Source organism: Doryrhamphus excisus, linkage group LG18 (genome assembly GCF_037039965.1).
Source record: "Doryrhamphus excisus strain RoL-2023G ecotype Guam linkage group LG18, RoL_Dexc_Guam_v1.1, whole genome shotgun sequence".
Lineage (NCBI taxonomy): Eukaryota > Metazoa > Chordata > Actinopteri > Syngnathiformes > Syngnathidae > Doryrhamphus > Doryrhamphus excisus.
In genome coordinates, this window is record NC_136374.1 from 18,269,728 (window position 1) to 18,287,835 (window position 18,108).

General features: G+C 41.5%; 1 protein-coding gene and 1 long non-coding RNA gene across 5 annotated transcripts in view; one reads left to right on the forward strand and one right to left on the reverse strand.

Moving 5' to 3' along the window:
• Positions 1 to 3,698, forward strand: part of LOC131105958 (uncharacterized) — an 11,605-nt gene extending 7,907 nt beyond the window's left edge. Inside the window, exon 3 of one of the 2 annotated variants that reach the window (XR_009120031.2) lies at positions 2,799 to 3,698. This is a non-coding gene — a long non-coding RNA (uncharacterized LOC131105958). Of the gene's footprint in view, positions 1 to 881; positions 1,611 to 2,798 lie in introns of those variants that run through there. The other variant, XR_009120032.2, reaches the window with a different exon arrangement.
• cita (citron rho-interacting serine/threonine kinase a) overlaps positions 1 to 18,108 on the reverse strand; it is a 31,546-nt gene that overhangs the window by 1,639 nt on the left and 11,799 nt on the right. The window contains exons 14-49 of one of the 3 annotated variants that reach the window (XM_058054524.2): positions 16,736 to 16,906; positions 16,613 to 16,666; positions 16,488 to 16,541; positions 16,226 to 16,366; positions 15,946 to 16,071; positions 15,468 to 15,563; positions 15,236 to 15,352; positions 14,331 to 14,440; positions 13,814 to 13,988; positions 12,379 to 12,576; positions 11,635 to 11,688; positions 10,978 to 11,175; positions 10,554 to 10,747; positions 10,324 to 10,459; positions 10,102 to 10,206; positions 9,771 to 9,911; positions 9,504 to 9,611; positions 9,027 to 9,219; positions 8,029 to 8,190; positions 7,397 to 7,420; positions 6,974 to 7,111; positions 6,114 to 6,294; positions 5,935 to 6,026; positions 5,744 to 5,848; positions 5,487 to 5,656; positions 5,113 to 5,157; positions 3,953 to 4,033; positions 3,730 to 3,865; positions 3,382 to 3,521; positions 3,192 to 3,284; positions 3,010 to 3,118; positions 2,806 to 2,934; positions 2,603 to 2,683; positions 2,434 to 2,512; positions 2,021 to 2,203; positions 884 to 1,271 (exon numbers count right to left, since the gene is read on the reverse strand). In XM_058054524.2, the coding sequence (XP_057910507.2) occupies positions 884 to 1,271; positions 2,021 to 2,203; positions 2,434 to 2,512; positions 2,603 to 2,683; positions 2,806 to 2,934; positions 3,010 to 3,118; positions 3,192 to 3,284; positions 3,382 to 3,521; positions 3,730 to 3,865; positions 3,953 to 4,033; positions 5,113 to 5,157; positions 5,487 to 5,656; positions 5,744 to 5,848; positions 5,935 to 6,026; positions 6,114 to 6,294; positions 6,974 to 7,111; positions 7,397 to 7,420; positions 8,029 to 8,190; positions 9,027 to 9,219; positions 9,504 to 9,611; positions 9,771 to 9,911; positions 10,102 to 10,206; positions 10,324 to 10,459; positions 10,554 to 10,747; positions 10,978 to 11,175; positions 11,635 to 11,688; positions 12,379 to 12,576; positions 13,814 to 13,988; positions 14,331 to 14,440; positions 15,236 to 15,352; positions 15,468 to 15,563; positions 15,946 to 16,071; positions 16,226 to 16,366; positions 16,488 to 16,541; positions 16,613 to 16,666; positions 16,736 to 16,906 (4,707 nt within the window). Of the gene's footprint in view, positions 1 to 883; positions 1,272 to 2,020; positions 2,204 to 2,433; positions 2,513 to 2,602; positions 2,684 to 2,805; positions 2,935 to 3,009; positions 3,119 to 3,191; positions 3,285 to 3,381; positions 3,522 to 3,729; positions 3,866 to 3,952; positions 4,034 to 5,112; positions 5,158 to 5,486; positions 5,657 to 5,743; positions 5,849 to 5,934; positions 6,027 to 6,113; positions 6,295 to 6,973; positions 7,112 to 7,396; positions 7,421 to 8,028; positions 8,191 to 9,026; positions 9,220 to 9,503; positions 9,612 to 9,770; positions 9,912 to 10,101; positions 10,207 to 10,323; positions 10,460 to 10,553; positions 10,748 to 10,977; positions 11,176 to 11,634; positions 11,689 to 12,378; positions 12,577 to 13,813; positions 13,989 to 14,330; positions 14,441 to 15,235; positions 15,353 to 15,467; positions 15,564 to 15,945; positions 16,075 to 16,225; positions 16,367 to 16,487; positions 16,542 to 16,612; positions 16,667 to 16,735; positions 16,907 to 18,108 lie in introns of all 3 variants that reach the window. The other 2 variants (XM_058054526.2, XM_058054525.2) reach the window with 2 other exon arrangements.

Below are 18,108 nucleotides of genomic sequence, written 5' to 3' on the forward strand. Positions count from 1 at the left end.
AATACTTTTGCCATAGAAAATAATGAATCTGTTCCAAAGTCAAACGGTCACCATCAAAAAACTGTAAAGTCGTCCCTTATTGTAAAGTGAGACCACAACGACTCCCCCCGCCCCGCGAGCGCAGTTCTGGTCCGATTTTGGTGATGAGAAACACAGTTCCAGTTAGTTATTGGGGTTATAAGAGTTTGGCTTCTCAAAACAATATGCATTTGAAAGAGTAATACATTTGCATAGCTCGCATTAGATAATGTCTCCATCAACATTGGACAGTCGATGGCGCAATAATACCACAGCAGAAAAAGTAAAGCCGTCTGATTTTTTGCAAATTGAATGCATATTGTATTGAGAAGCCAAAGTCGAAATCTGACCAGAACTGGACTCGTGGCATCAAGTCACCGTTGATGCACCACGCTGCTGATGGGGCTGTCATACAACTTCAGGTCAAAAAATCCAAACTGTCCCCTTTAAGGTTAGGTACAACTTCTGGTTGAACTCAGGGGCATTTGACTTTAGAGGTTTCCAGTGTAATACAATCAGGCTCATGAACAACAAAAAAATGCACAGGTGGAAAAGAGTCTGGCTGGTACTATTGGGTGCAAACACGAGAAGACAATGTTACTATGATGAAATATTCATAGTAAATATGGAGCTGCAGCCAGGAAGGAGATTCAATTAGCATAAATACTGGAGAAAGCTTCTGGCTCATTCCAAAAGGTTGGAAAGAAGCCACTTTAAAGCATTTGAGATGCTCATAATGTTAAATCTAGACTGCTGCATAAATCGCCTTCCCCACCCTCCTGTCTTAATGTTAAACAAATCTATCTTCTCGAGGGTACCTGAAGTCCAATAAAAGTGTCTATTGAAGTGTCTATTTTGTACAGACCTTGTTAACAGGGTTGATGGGCGTGCGTCCAGAGCCAGTATGAAGCCTTTGACGCTCTTCAAATCGTCCCGGAGACCTCTCCCTGCGAACATCCATCATGCGCCCAGGGGAGCGGTCCATGCGGGGGTCTGCCATGGCCCTGGCCGGGGAGCGCTCCAGTCGAGGATCGGCCATGGCCCTTCCAGGAGACCCGACTATACGGCTCTCCAACATTCTGCCAGGAGACTTCTCTCTCTCCAGAGGACGGCTGGGGGACTTGTCACGGCGAAACTCGGTGCGGGCCTCTCGGTAGTGGTGGGGTGTACCTGGCTCCCCGTGGACTAGGGGGTTGGCTGCCAGCCTTTTAGAGATGTGCTCATTGTAGGAAGGAGGCCCACGTTTGTTCGGGCTGTTGGAGAGAAATTTAAAAGAGGAAGGACGGTAACAAAGTAGAGGGGACCTGCGGGAGTAGTCACGAACCCCGGTTCTATCACACACTTCTGTTTTGCATTATACCTGTCAAACCTTGTGGTAAACACATTGGAGTCTGTTGATTGATAAAGAAATAATTGGCTTAAATAAATTGGCTTTATATTTACAGATAATGACCTCTTCACTGTGGCCGCTTAGTGGACATGTATCAATCGGGCTTGTTTGGCACTGCAGGACTCAGGCTGGTTAACTGATACCACAGTAACCCATTGCATAAGCTGATGCATTGGTGTGCAGTGGGGGGCGGGGCAGCCCAGGACAACGAACAAAGCCAGAATACGCCTTTGTTAGTTTCACAGCGGGGGAATCCCATTGAAGTTGCTGCATGAATAACAAGCATCATTGTAATTGATCACTCACATCACATAACAGCAGGAATTTAGTCTTTATTCAAATATTAATCCATTTTAAATGACCTTAAGATTTATTACATATAAAAAATGAACTCTTCCCCCTGCAAAGAAGCAAAATACAGGCGTTACACACATTCAGCTAAAACTAATCCGACCCATCACCACCTGTGGATGCCCACCTGTGCCCTGCAGCGCCAACCACTACACCAGTGTGTCATCTTCTATTGATCAATGAAAGTTGCAATACGCAGCTTTCTGGCATTACTTAAACATCTACCTAAATGTTTTTTTTTTTTTTTTTAATCACCCTCACCTGCGCCCTGAGCCACTGCGCTGTAGGTCTCCTCCACCATCCTGGTTCTGAATCAAGTTGCCCTTACAGCAAATGACTCGCAGTTTGTTCTGGTATGACGAGGCCAGGTAGATGGCGCCAGAGGAGATGGCCGGGCCAAGGTAGCGTGGGTTCGGGATGTCTAGGTGAGCGTATGAGTGGGACCTGAATAGGGAAGAGGACAGTTTAGACCAGGGGTGGACCAGCTGACTATCTTTTACGCCGTCCATCTTTTCCTTGGCATCCCTTGACACTCCTGATTTAGGCTATGACAAGTACGCATATAATCTGATAAGATTAAAAACAAGATGCTGGTGCAAGTCTACCTAGTACTGAAATACAAATCCAGTAAGAAATTGATATTGTAACACTGATGGAGAACGTAACAATCTTACCCGAGTGCAGCGTGTCCCTGAATCTCAATCACATCCAGAGAGTTGAAATAGGTCACAAAAAGGTAGGGCTCTCTATAGGCTGAAATGTCAAAATTCTAATTTAATATACGACATGCTGACCTAAGAAGAATACTGAAGAAAGTACGAATTTTACAAACGTCACACTAACCAAATGACAGAGGCAGGCGACTCCACTTGATATCATCACTTCTACTCCTGCGGCCGTACGCGTCCACAAAGACGCCAAACTCTGCAAGAAATACGTAGAATCAACTTCAGGAAAAAAAACAAACTACTAATAGATGCTTGGAAGGACTGCACATTGGTGTGATTTCCAACTTTTTTCTGCATTTTGTACAAAACAGATCTAACCATGGAAACAGAGCAGGTATTCATCCTTCTGAGGAGCTGTGGTCACTTGAATAATGGATATGGGGAAGCTGTGGGAGGATGCAGCGAACACAGCAGAGGCTAACGTCACATCGTTCTTATCCAGGAACTCTGCAGGAGGAACACACATCAGCTCAGACAGGTATGAGTGACCTAGCAATACTAGAAATGTGACGCATGACCAACCTTCTAACACATACTGCTTCATCTCAATTTCATAAAACTTGTTGGTGCCAATGATGATACTATAGCCTGTAAAGTGAATGCAGCTACAGGGCTCTGAGGTCTCAATCTCCTGCAAACACAATCAACAGTCGCAATCTATAAGTCGCCCATTTTCTTGCTTTTACTTGAGCTTTGCCACTCACCTTTCTGATGCAGAACTTGTTGAGGCTTTCATTAAGTCGCAGGATTGTAATCTTATTAGGCATAGCAGCACAAATACAGATTCCATTGTCAATCTGTGGAGAAGAGGAAAAAAAACGACAGCTTCTCAACTCTCTTCAATTGGATAACTTTACTGTACATATCTCTTATGAAAAATGTAAAGTAGCTGGCCTTTCCAGAGGAGAAGAGGTGGCAGCCTTTGACTGTCTCAAAGATGAAGGGGCTGAGGTCAGGCGGAGCTGGGAGATGAGACTGCGACAAAGACTGTTTGACCTTTTTGATCTCCACCAAGCACAGGGCCCGATCCTCTCCTGAAAGGCACATTTTCATGGTTTTGACTCACTTTTAGATAATGCATGGTGGCCAATTATGCAGATTTGACAATTACACTATTATGTCTTGCCCCCCACCCAAATAGACTGCGGTCTTGTGGGAAACAATGAAAAGAAAAGATACATGACTCACCATTGAGTAGTTGTAAAAAAAAAAAAAAAAAAAAAAAAGCCTTCATTCACTCACCAGTAATCATCAACAGCTTGTCAAGCTCCCTCAGGATCTGAATCTGGAACACGGAGGTCAGGCCAGGAATATGGGTCAAAGAGTTCTTGATAACGTTCAGAGCGTACAAGCCCTCCTCAGAGCCCACCAGCACGAGCTAAGGAGAATTACGATGACAGTCATTGACGCGAAACCTGCAGCCGTTAATTCCGCTCAAAATAAATGCTAATTTGTGAGTTAGAACCTGGTCAGTGAGAGGCAGAGTGCAGTTGATGTCCAAGCGGTCGTCACCCTCCAACTTCAGCAAGGAATTGCCCAGAAGTTTCTATAAGGACAACAAATATACGAAAGGAGGGAAAGTCAGGCAGGCTATCGGCACATCCAAAGCTTGAGGCCAAGAGTGACAGCCAGTTGCCTAATTTCTCAATTAAGAATATAAAGGAAAAGCTACTAGATAAGTATGTAGCCTAAACAGAAAGTCCCATTTTACACACACACTGCTGATATTAGCAATTATACTGGATATTTGTACTTTATGCAAACACAGTGTTTGTTGCCAACTTGCATTTTTCAGTATTTCAAGCTGGTTTGTGGCCAGATAATGTTTCTCTGGTTAATCCCAAAGCTTTATAGCTGCATATATAATAGCAATAACAGGAAAGGAATCAATGCATGCTGTAATGTGGACAGTTGAAGTGTTGGAGGTAAATGTATGTAAATCCTCTTATCTGTCTTTATATAGTTACACTTATAGGAAATGTCAACCAAGCTTAAATTAGCTGCATCCTGCAAATCTCTGCCACTGTCTGCTGAAAGACATTCTGAGTTTAGATGAACATATTTGTATTTGAAAAGAATGTTGATCATTTATATACTGATTTCATTTGGCTGTTTTTTGTTTTTTTTGCTAAGAGTGCACTTGTTTAGAATTACAGTTGTACAAAATATGGTATATCACAATCTAAGACACACACAACAGAGCAGAATTGTATAGCTGAGTCGCCACAGTGGATATTAACATTTTTCATTGAACTTATTTGCGTCTTTGACACTGTTTACTGTCTCACTACTCTTTAAAAATATTCTTACCGAAGGCGCCATCAGGTATTACTGTATGTGTATGTGTGGTTTCCATGAAAAAGCTGAAGCAGCGCATGGCTCTTGCAACAACATGCACAACACAGCATCGTGTAGGACAAAGGTGCAAAGATGAGCCAATTCGGACCCATGCATGGTGCATGACATATTTTGGGTGTACGTTACTATGGAACCATTTGAAATGATTAGTTCTGTGTTACCCAGCACAGAACAGCGGTAGTGTTCTACGTGTGGACGGATACAGCAACTACATGCTCAGCCAGTTGGTCATTGAAGCCCAAGCGTTCGTGCAGCTTCTTACTGTACCTGAACCAGAGGTGATAGGTTCTTCTGTCTTTTAGAAACACCTGCCTATAATAGTCCAGACGACCGTGTTGAATGGAGGTACACACACACATATTTTAGAATCACATCACAACAAGGACAATGACAACACACAAATACAAGACATGGTTGTTGAGAACATGCAGAGAAAGAGAAAAGAGGAAAGGGGAGAACAACAAATGAAGGCACCGGCTGATGTTCATGGCGGCATTCAATATATTTCAGCTAGTTTTCACAAGAAACAATGCACACAACCCTTGGGTTACATTACAGTTCCACATGGGCCTAACACCTAAAACTCTTATCCTTTTTTAAAAGCTACAAACTACATAAAAATACGACTAAAATGCACTTACAGCATCAGTATCTCCTTTGTCTTTAGAGCCACGGTTACAAGCCACCACAGACTCCAGCACAGCCACCCAGCGCTGTTTGTCTGGGAAGCTGGGAGCCATGAAGTAGAGAGACTGGCCTGGCCAACAAGTCGTGTGAGGATGGGATTCCAGCTTCAGAACATAAGGGATATCTGTGTGAACACACACACATTACATATTTTGCATAGTTTAGTATCATAAGTAATGCTGACAACAGCGGATTGATAGTTGATTGACACCTGATTTTGCAGTGTTGATGAGCTCGGAGGCTCCAACAGCTCCATGAACAGTCACCTCTCCATCAGGTAGGCATAGCTCAAACTCCTCCTCTGCATTCACGCAGTCTAAAAAGAAGACATCACATCATTTGCACTAGTCACTGCTGTATTGTTTTGATGTTGGAAGTGATCCCAAATGTGGAAATAGTGACCTTCTCTGGGCTCTGTATCATAGATTGATATTTTGGTTCCATCAAGAACCACATACTTTCTCTCCCAGCCCTGCTGACCACGCTTGCCATTTCTATGTGAAGAAAGACAGAAAAGACCATTTAAGAGTAGAGTATCAGACACTACAAGGCCAGGATGTCAGGACGAGTGAATTATTAACCTGGGCTGCTTCATCCATCCTTCCAAGCGGACATGACCGCTGGCTTCCTTGACCTGTAGTCCAGGGGAGCTTGCCTTCTCTCTGCATAAAGCCTCGGAAAAGTGGGTGGCATATTCGGCTGGCAGCCCACAAGTGGCTGGAAGGCATGGTGAGCATTTGGGATGACAAAGCGTGTTACACTCTATAAGCAGATAAAGAAAAAAGTCAGTCAGACTAGCATTCATTTAACAATCTTTACAATGTAAACATTACTTATAGAACAACTGAGAGAGACGGACCAAAAATGTCCTCAAAGAGAAAATCATATTCTGCAGATTCCAGGCTGCAAGTAAACGAGTAATGTTCCATTTTTTAAGTTATAGTTATCTGAATAACTGTTAATGTTATGTTAACATACCACAGATTCATGCTATGTTTAACAGATGCCTATTTGGCCCGTGGATCTCTATTTTATTGTTACGATAACTTCTATAACTTTCAAGATGAAATGTCTGTTCCTGGTCTCTGATTTTATAAAGATGTATTTGCCCACAAAAATGCAACTTAAATACGCAGTACATAGTTTTTTTCTTCTTCATAGTGCATTTTTGCCTGGTGTGACTTATTCTCTGGAATGACTTAGTGTCCGGAATATACAGTATTTTTACACTATAATGTTTCCAGGAATGTTTAAAAAAAAAATTAAAACGACATAAAAAGCCCACATTGCAAAAAGCTAAAATTAGATGACTCTCTTCTTCATGTAAGATTAAATGTGGAGGATCCATTTCAAAGCCTACTATTGTTGAGGTTTTTTGAAGACCGGCCAATAAATCCCTTTCTGAAATACCATCGGTTGTGTGCGACCACAGGACACAGACCTAGACAAGTGGCAGCCTGCCGTCCAAAATGCACGGTGTCCAGGCAGACGGCACATTTGGCAGCCCTCATGTTGAGACCTACAGTAAAGCGATGAGGAATGTTGTGGTGCATTCGTTCCTTCACACGACGGCCATACTCTGAAATGATACGGCCAAAAAAAGTGTGTCTAAAAATGTTATAACCAAACTATAAGATGTTTTGTTGTCAATCAGGAGGGCACGGCCAGTATAAAGTCATTGAAAAACTGACTGTCACATATGGCAAAACACTGGCAGTAATCAGATTATGCATGCCAATCAGAATGGAATGCATTAACCATGCAACACTGACGCACCAGCAAGACAAATGTACACAAAATGAAGATGAAAGACGTACTGTACATGTATTTGAGAAGACAGACAGTGACATGACTGCTAACTTACTTTCAAAGGTGACCCTCCTCTTTTCTGCCAGGAATAAGAGGAAAGAAACAGAAAGGAGATAGCAGTCTAACAATAGCTAGGTGACAGTAAAACACAGACACACACACACACACACACACACACACACTTGGAGGCCTGCATTACTAAGTAAAGCAATTGACTTATCACTGATTTAGGTGTCTCTGATAGGATCAGATTTAACTACACCATTGTATTTAATTGAGTCTTGGTTTTTGAACTCATTGATAAAAAAAATGTAATACAATATTGGAAAGCTAATCCGTTATTCTTCCCTTGTGAAACAGGCCCTGGCGGGATTTGAATATTCGCTGGATGAAAACACAGTGATTTGAACCTGAAATACGTTTTTCTTCAAGCAACAGATTTGTTCAGTGTTCTAGATTTACCAGGTCCTGAGCAAAGATTTCCACTTAATTTAACATTGAATCCTGCTTTGAGGGACAGGCCACAAAAGAAACAAACACACACCACACACACCACATACACAAAATGGGCAAACAATGGGCCCATTTATTTTGACAGCGATAGCATAAGGATGAATCCTACTGTGACAATGGTACACCTTTTTTTTTAGTCTGAAGATCTGTCCAATTGTGTGTAATGTGGGTCACCTTCAGGTGTGGACGTTTCCTTCGAACGGGTTGAGGGGTTAAGCAGGCCACAAGGGTTAGGTTGATGCTCTGGGGACTTCACAATGGCTGACATGAGGATTTGATGGCGAGCCTGGGCTGGCGTGGAAGGAGCCATGTGATCCTGGGCTTTGAAATGAGCTGCTATATATCCAGAAAATGTAAATGACCAAGTACATAGTCAGTGCATAGTCATACTAATGCAGGGGTGGGCAAACTTGATTGACAATAATTTACGGGGGGCAGACTATATATTTTACACGTAACAGTCCACCTGGTATTATTGTATCTGTAAAATTGTCATGCAATCTGCTATTATTATTTATTATTTTATATTTAGATTTAAATATTTTTAAAATAATAAAATATTATAATAATTACAATAAAATTAAAATAATAATAATTATATTATTATTATGTAAAATATGCAAATATAACAATAATATTATATATAATTAATATAATAATTAGCATTAATACATTCATATAATTATAATAATCATAATAGTTCTAATAATTATTATAATAATCTAATAATAATAATAATAATAATAATAATAATTATTATTATTATTATTATTATTATGTGCTTGTGTCCCTTTTTTCAGGAGCACATGACAGACCATGTCAAAAAACGAAATTGATAAAACCATCAAAAGGTTGGCTCAGGCCATGATGCCAGGTTGTATGTTGAGTTTAAATGAAATACTTTGGAAAGATTGGGCGGGCCGTATTCAAACACTTGGCGGGCCGGATGTGGCCCCCGGGCCGTAGTTTGCCCACCCCTGTACTAATGTATAAGTAGTCGAGCAAGGTGCTGCTGTAATAACATTTTTTCTGCACTACACAGTATTTATACAATCAATAATGGGTGTGATATAACGGAATTTCCTGTCATTTTTACACTATTAAAACTATTAAAGCTGACACACCTCTTGAGCTGACCGGAATTTAACACGACATAGACTGTCACGACCTACCCTCTTCCCTCAGGGATCGGAGCTCTATCCTCATCTTCTGAAGAGCCTCCTCCAGCTCTGCACATCTTGAGCGCTCATTCTCCAAAGCTAGCTTCATGTCGCTGTACTGCAAAGGAACTGCCGGCTGAGACTGAGGAGTCAACGCCCCGTTTGTTGTGGTGCCGACATCTTCACGCCGCCGCCCAAATATACCCTGTTTACAGAGCGAATGTGTTACTTACTGTAGATTATAATAAGACCACATTGTATGTCAAAAAGTCATGGAGAGAACCAGTCAATACCCTCCAAATCTCAATTTTCCAGAACACACAGACATCCTGAGCGACCTTGTGCATTAGTAATAACCAGGTGGCCCAATTTCTTTGTCCTTGTGGGCATTTGATGGGCCCCATCCCACACCAGGTGAAGTGCAGGTTTTAAAAGGCAATATAACCAGTCTATTAGGACATATTGTAGTCATGAAATATTTGTGCTGACCTTCTTTTTCTTGGTGGGCTGGTCCATTTTGGCCTGAAGGAAATCAATGAGTTTGGTCTGTTGGGAGATAGTCCCCTCCATCTTTACCTTCTCGTGGGAATATACAGCCTGCAAAATAAAGCTGAATTTAATATCCTTTCAAGGACACTACTTAGGATATTTTTCTTATTTGCTTGTATGGTAAATCCCGTAGGAATCACTTTTGAAAGACCTATCAACAGTTATAATATTCCCAAAACAATAACAATAAGATATTGCACCGAATACCTGTATATTCTCCAGTTGGTACTCCAGATCAGTCCTCTCAGTTTTCAGCATGTCAGTCTGGTCCAGTGCATCCTGTAGGCCCTGGGTCAAACGGAAAATGTGGCTCTTTTGGAGATCCATCTGCTGCTGCAGCTTCCCTTGCTGTAAATATAGCAGCAGAAGATACTTGAAAGAGGAATTGTGATTAAAACAACACAGCCATGCATATTTATGGTGCATAATGGAGAGGAGAAATACCATAACAGATGTGTGATGTATCTTTATTGACATATTTGTGTGGAAAATGCTTCAATTCTACATTATCATTGTACACCTGATCTGAATGATTTACCTCTTCCATCAGCCTCTGTTTCAACTCCCTCTCAGTCTCCAGTTTCTGCTGCAGGCTGCGAGCATTCATCTCCAGCATGGCATGCTTCTTCTCCAGATCATTGAGCTGTGACAAAAAGGATGCGCACATATTCTATCCACATGAGCACAACCTATTTGATTGCATTGAATCAGTATGTAGAGAGTTGAGTTATTTAGAGGACAGTGTAATCTGGCAACTCACAGTATCAGACAGACTCTCAGCCTTGAGTCTCTGCTCCTTCAAGGCCTGCTGCAGGGCTAATATCTCAGCCTTGTGCTCTTTGACTGCTAGTTCTACTGCCTGGCGAGACTCTGTGCTACGCTGGTCTGCACGTAGCCTGTGAGAAGCATAGTAGTACCAGGCAATGAAAAACATTTAGCAAACAAAATAGTCACTGTCATTTAGAACATTCAAGAATACTTCAGCCTTACCTGTTTTGCTTTTCATTATCCAACAGTCTCTGCAGTTCCCTGGTGCGTCTCTCAGCCTGGCTTTTTTCATCCTCCAGGGCCCCTCGCCAAGCCTCCCACTGTCTCTCCTTTTCCAGGAGCTCATCATTCAAGGACTCAAGCTCCACCACCTGCTCCTCCAGCATGCTGCACGTGGTCTTCAGTGTCTCAATGTTCTAGGAAGGTACAGGTTTTGTTAGTCTCATGTCTCACATGCTTTTCCATTTGCAGATATGCAGGCAAAAATATGTATGAGTTCGTCTTTCCATGGATTGGTGCTTGTAAAATACATACTTTCTTTCTATTCCACTGTTTCCCATATTATTACAATGCACCCTTCTAGCACATTACAGCCAGTGGCGCTGAAAATAATGACTTTGTTTAGTCCAATATTCGGCAGCATTACTTGTTTCTGGTTGTTGAGATGCATTTCACGGTCTGCCACCTCTCTCCTGAGCCGGTCCACCTCCTGGCTGAGCTGCAGTTGGTCCTCCCTCTCATCAGATGCTTCATCAAGTTGTTTGGACAGGTAGAAGTTCTGGCGGTTCAACTCGGCATTCTCCTGACTCAGCTGGGTAAGTTGCTCCTCCAAGTCAGTGATCACCTGAAGCAACACCAACAATCATGTGAAGATGACAATGATGAAGAGAATATCTACGATGCTATACCAAATCCCACCAGGAAAAGTCATATCTTGGGCATGTGGCGTTCATAACAAGCCCTTTCATCAGCATGGATGAAATATCGTGCCCGAAGATATAACAACAGCAGAAGTGACTGTAATGTAGGAAGCAGGGTTCGAACCCCCAACCCTCTGGTTTCTGCACAACCTGCTGTACCTCATTAGCCGCCCATTAAAAGTGCATGTCATGAACAAAGACAGTAAACAAGCAGCCTGGGGGAAGTCTGTGTTAATTAAACACCACCAGCCTGGAAGTATTCACAACAGGAGATGACAGCTGTATCTGTGGTTCTGGCTTAATTATGTTCTGAGCACATACTGTATACAGTATATTAGATGTCATATTTACTGTAAATTAAGTGACCTAAAAGCAAAACTTACCGAGCAGCTGTCTCTCAGGGCGTCAAACTTTCGCTGAATTTCATCTCTGTGATTCTGTGAGAAAGAGAAAATATTTTGAAAGAGGAAAAAAATGACAATGTATGGCCTACATAAGGGTGGGCAAAATACAGGCCATGGGCCACATCAGGCATCCAGCTCAATCCGGCCCGCTGGACATTTCCAAATTCCTTTATTTTATTTATTTTTTTAAACTTTTTTTATTTTTTTAAACTTGTGTGCTATTGTGGCACACTTGAGTTGCCAAAACAGTCAGATGCAATCTGTAGCTCATCCAAAAAAAAGCAATCCAAGCAACACTACACATCACCACACATGTAACCGAGCTACCGTACCATGTGGGCATTCAAATACATATCTGCGCACAAAATCCTGCTGCAAGGTATGCTGGGTAGTTTGTAGTACTTTTTCTCCCAACATTTTGCAGTGCTTGTCGCATTTTTGCTTGATTGCAAAATATGTCAAGGAGGTCGCCAGAGAAGTAAACAAGGATGAGTTAATATGTAGTTCATGTTGTTGCTGCTGGACTACCAAGCAGGCCTTGCAGGCATTTGGAAATAACAGTTATGTGTTATGTTTAGCGCGTTGTTGTTTGTCATTCTGTTTGATGATCACCAAAATATAGACAGCCCCTCTGCCAATTTTTTTTTAAAGTTTCTTCTAGATGATGATGATGCTTAACTTTTGAAGGATGTTGCCATTTTGTTAATATGCTTAATGTCTTACCCTCAGAGCAGTTATCTCCTCTTCGGCCTCGGCTGTGGTCTCCTCCAGTTCAGTCTTGGCTTGCTGCAGCTGGCTCTCCAAGGCGAGACGAGCTGCCTGCAGGCTGCTTATCTGAGACTCCCGCTCCTGCAGAGAGAGGGTCAGCTCGGACACCTGTCTCTTGATCTCCAGCTTTTCCTCTTCGTGTTCTAAGCCCATCTGGAAAGGAAACACAACAAGGGTAAATGTGTATTTATTACTTCGTAACTATGAACCTGAAAAAGATTCTATTTGCATATAATTATAGACATTTGCTGTAACCTGTCCAGAGTAGCAGATGGTAGGTTTGTTCAACATCTGAACAATTTAAAAACACAAGGCGATATCAGATGTTAACTTTTACAAAACAGATGAGCCATAGAAAGTCCTTTTGGAGCAAGTTTGGTTAATTTTTCGTTATCTTTTTATGATTTTATTGTCTGCACGCCTGCTTTAAGATTTCCAGGTACAATTAGTGTTGTTGCAAATATGATAATATTTATATACCGTGCAGTAAAAGTTATATGTTTATAAATTTAGGGTTGTCCCAATGAGATATTGATATTGGATAGCAGCCCGATATCAGCCAAAAAACAAAAAACAGTATTGGCCTGCATCAAAAAATGTCAGACAAAAGCAGTCCCTTCATGATGATAATGGCTCAATGTCGGCATCGGCTGCAATACCGTATCGGAAGTGAAAAGTTATATCGGGACACCCCTTAATTAAATTAGTGAAGTCAAATTTTGGTCATTAAATGAACTCAAACCCAAATGATCCATCCATCCATCTTCGATACTCATTATCCTCATTAGAGTTGCAGGGGTAAGACCCTGGAATGGTCGCCAGCCAATCACAGGGCACATTGCAAGTTATAATACAATTATAACTTGAGTTATAACTTGTACCTGCAACCATAATGAAACGACCCTAATCAAAATAAGCGTGCAAAGTAGGACAGCATGTGCTTGTTTGAGGGAGCTGTTCTCCGTTTCTCCACCAAGCGCTAATCCACAAGTTACTCATTTCCCTCAAATGAATTTGAATAATCTTTTTTAGTTTACGTTCTGTCGTTTTTGTTTCTCCCATTAAAATTCTGGCTTGTTTAACTTTGTGAAGGGGTAAACTTGAAAAAAAATCAGCACTATATGTATGTATATGGCTATGATATTTAATATATCATCAGTAGGGACAAAATAGTTCTTTTATCTCACTCAGCTAGAAAATTGTTGCGTTGTCAAAATTGCTTATATTAATTGTTTATCTAAAAAGGCTATGAGCTCAGTGGCCGATCAGCTGCCTCAATCGGCTTTGCGGACAGTAATATTGTAAAGCTCCACTCAATGCCACCTAAAGAGCCTTACTTAATCTTGAGCAGAAAGATTCTGCCCCGTGCTTCATTTTCCCGTTGCCTCACCTCCCGCAACCTGCTCTCCAGCTCCATTAAACGGGTCCTCTTGGTCTGCTCTTGCTGACTCATCTTCTCTAGGTGTTCCTCTAGTTTGGCATTTTGAGCCTCAAGCTTGCCAGCCTGAGACTCCAAATAGAACTTTTGCTGTCTCAGCTCTGAGATCATCTCCTCTTGGGCTTTCCTGCGTTAAACAAAGTAGACAACGATCAAACTACTTGTGTATTTATCTAAAAGAGATATACTGTCATTTTAGACAAGAAGTAGAAATGTATGTATGTATTGTCTCAACAAAACATTGCAATTAACAGTTATATGACCAAACCCCCCCCAGCAAATATTTATTCAGAGACGAGCTGAAGTGGCATTTTCTGTATGAAGCATGAGCCATGCTGCATCACATAGAAGGGAGCATAGAAAAGTAAATGCACCCTAATGAAGCAACTGGAGGCAGGAGGAAACGGCGTCAGTGTAGGTGGGAACCCTCATGAAAGCACAATGTGGGAAGAAGGCCTTGTTAACTCACATATTTTTCTGGGTGTAGATGCTGCTGTTAGCGGCGAGCTTGTTAGCCTCTGACAGCTCGGCAATGCGCTGCTCCAGGTTCTTCATCTTAGAATCCATAGCGTTAATGGTCTGCAGGAGGAGGAAGCGCAATATGATGGTGGAAATGACATTCAAATCCGACTGGTACCAAATCCCAAGAGTTCAGGAATGCACATATATTGGCAGAAGAGGAATCGGATGGTTTTTCTCTTGTAAAATCCTCTTAGCTTCCCTTAAAGGTGTTGCTTGAATCTTCTACTGTGAATGTCAGAAGACTACCTTTAAAAGCTTCTTAGCTGCCTCAGTTCTACCACATTAACCAGATTAGGACTTGAGCCCAGACTTTACAGTGCAACATGATGTACAGTACAATTTAATCAGTCTTCAAAGTGTAATACAGGAAATACAGCAATACAAGAACACAGACTGAATACTGCTGTTGAATTGAAAATAAGAAAAGTAGGGTTTGACCCATTTCTAACAGCTAATATATATATTAATATAGAGAACATAGAAACATATACCATATATGTAAAACTCCAGGTCAATTGCTTAAATTTCTGTGCAAGTATACCTAAGACAATATAAAAAAAATCGCCTTTCAAACTCCTCTTTCAATGCATCAAGAAATCAATTCATTCTTTTTGAATAACCCTGTATGTACAACAAAGGAGAGATGTCATTAAAAGTGTGTCATTCTGATTCATTACACATGCATGTATTCTTTTTCATCTTTGAGTATTTAGAAAAGCAATGAATATTATCGTTAAGTGGGTACATACAGTCCACAGCACACCAGATCTGCCTAGCAATAACTTTGGTTTGTTATCTGTATGTAACATGTGACTTGTATGCAAAACCTAGAAAGCATGCCATATTTCTTACTGCTTTCTGCTCGCTGATCAGTTTGCAGTTCTCTCTCGACTCCTCCTCTTGCTGCGCTCTTCTAGCCTCGAGGCTTTCTTTGTCCGCCAGGTCTACCTTCATCTGGGCTTCCAGAACCTTGATTGGACAGAGTAGGTGAATGTATACTTAATACGAATATCAACTAAACAATCAAGGTATTCAACTAGTAGGCTATCGAGTTCTGTCTGGGGTAATCATAAGGCTACTGTACCTTAATTTTATCTTCAAAAAGTCTCTCCTTTTGGACGAGCTGGGTTTCCATCCTCTGTGCTGTAGACTGAGCATCCCTCAAGTGGTCCTCTAGTTCCTGGAATAAATATGGTTAAAAAATAAAAAATAAAAAAAACTTAATTCAACAAGCATATCCTCATTCACAGTAGATATCACTGATGCACCACCTATGACAAAAAATCACAAAAGAAAGTCAGTACTGTACATACACAGAAAAGTCGTAAATCCACAAGACGGTGGCACCTGTTCATGTTGATGTTGGCTAAAGCTACGATCTATACGTACTGAGTTGATACGCTGCCATTTATGAGGGCTGAGTTAGCCAACGCATGATTGAGCTCCTAGAAAGGAGCAATGAACTGCAAGAGGTCTGGATGAGTAGGAGGGATGGGCAGGGGGTGAAATTAGGGGTGGAGTGGTGAAGAGTATTAAGGAAGTCTTATCCGTAGCTCTCTCACCAGGATCTTTTCAGCCATCTGCTGGATCTGCTGGGATTTGGTCTGAATGTCATCTTTCAGCTTATTCTCCCGCCGCTCAACCATCTCCAGCCTCTTCACCTGGTTTTCTAGGGTCTTCCTGCCCTCCTGCTTACACAGCAAAATGACAACATAAGGCCAAGCGCACATGGCTTCTAATGTAAAGGAGTTGGAGCGGAACAATTATAGTAACATGACGTGTCAAACATTTCTATTTCAAAGAAAGAAAAGCACAGTGCAGCGTTTTTGTCAAATGTGCTACCTCTGTCTCTCTCAGGCGCCGTTTGAGCGTGTCGCTGGAGTCACTTTTGCCTCGCAAGCGTTCCAGGTCTCGTTCCAGGCGTTCTTTGGCCTGCCTGACATTTTGCAGCAGTTCAGTGGCTTCTGTGCTTGCCTTCACTGCCTGAGGGAAGTCAGGGGGTCAAAGGCTAGTCAGTAGACACAGCTCCATATAAGTTACAAATGTCAACGATAAAATGAGCTATAATATGATTGTAAAGAGGAATATTAATAAATAAATGTACCTTTGACAGTTTGTCTTGGAGCTCTTGGATTTTCACCTGTTGTTCCGAATTAGTCTTGACGAGTTAAGAAATACTTATCAATAACACTCCAGTACAATGCATATTATCTTACAAAATGTAACTACCTTTTCAAGTTTGGAGAGAAGCTCCTCCACCTCTGCTTTACCTTGCTCTTTGGCCTATAAACCAAAAAATGTTTGATTTCACCCAATTTCCAACACCTGCAGCACAGTTGTGGGAGAGCACACCTTCTGGATTCTCTGCTGGTACTCCACCGCCTTCCGTTTGAGCTCCTCGCTTGTTTGTCTTGAGTCTCTAAGTTCAGATTCATAGAGGTCACTCCGGCGTCGGGCAGCTGACAGGTCCTCCTCCAGCTGCCTGATGGTCACTTGCATCTCTTCCAGCTGGGCATGGTACTCCTAACAAGATAGGCCACACACCGTCGTCATTGACAGGGAAACACACAAAGCTCACTGGACACGAGATTAGGTACAGCAGCATATTCTAACAAGGCAAATCAAACATATAACATTGTGGGGTTGTGACTGATGATGTCAGAGAGTATTAGCAATTATTACTCACAAAATAATTCTGCCATTTATCAAAATTTTTCCCATTGAAAATTAATGAGCCAGTTTTCAAACTTCCAGCATTCGCTCATTTTTCAACCAATTCCAACCATGCCACTGTGAAACCATTCCACGCATTCAGGGCTCTCAAATTGACCATTTTTAATTTGCGCAAAATTACCTGACATGACAAACCTTTTTGCTTGATGCAAAATTCCCACTTTACTCACTGCTAGCATTAGCATAGTGCCATTTTCTGCCATTTTTATGAGTATTAATATACGCAGACACTGCTAGTGTTGCATGCTAACATTAGCATAGTAGCATTTTTAGCCTTTTTTATGAATAGAACTCATTTACACTTTGTGCCAACAATGTTAAGTATTAGCAAGCTAATGTTTGATGACCAAAGTATACCAAGTATTATTCAGCTGTTGCACACCACTGCAAACAATGAATACATCTTTAAGTACAAGTACTACAAGTACACTTAACTTGTCAGGACAACTGGCACAGGCATTAAATGCTTTATGTGCATTTATACGACTCACCTGGGGAAAATAATTATTTCAGAGGCATGTTGGGAACAGCATTAAAAAAAGAGAGTGCTCATTGCTTTCCTGACGAAGATGTGCTGACATTGTTTCCATGTGCAGTGGGGGCTACAAACGCTGCAGTGCTCTGCAGCAATGATTGCTCTTCCCCACAGAATCCAAATCAAAGATAAGGCAGGGAACACAAAACCTTTTATAATAACTCAGGGTTTCCGCTACATGCAGTTGAATGGGGCGCACCGCCACACCTTGAAAATGAGTGTTTCTTTTCTACGTGAAAACAATGTTAAGTAATACATTTTATGAATGGACATACTGTATATACTATATCAGGAATGTCCATTACGGCGAATGCAAAGGGGTAGTGTGGGTCACAGCTAACATTAAGTCCCCCACACGATTCGCTCTGGTGCCTCTGTGGCATAAAAGTGAAGAGCCACACATGGGTAATGCACCTTTCATCTGTATTTTTCCGATTACAGATAAACTAACTGAGTG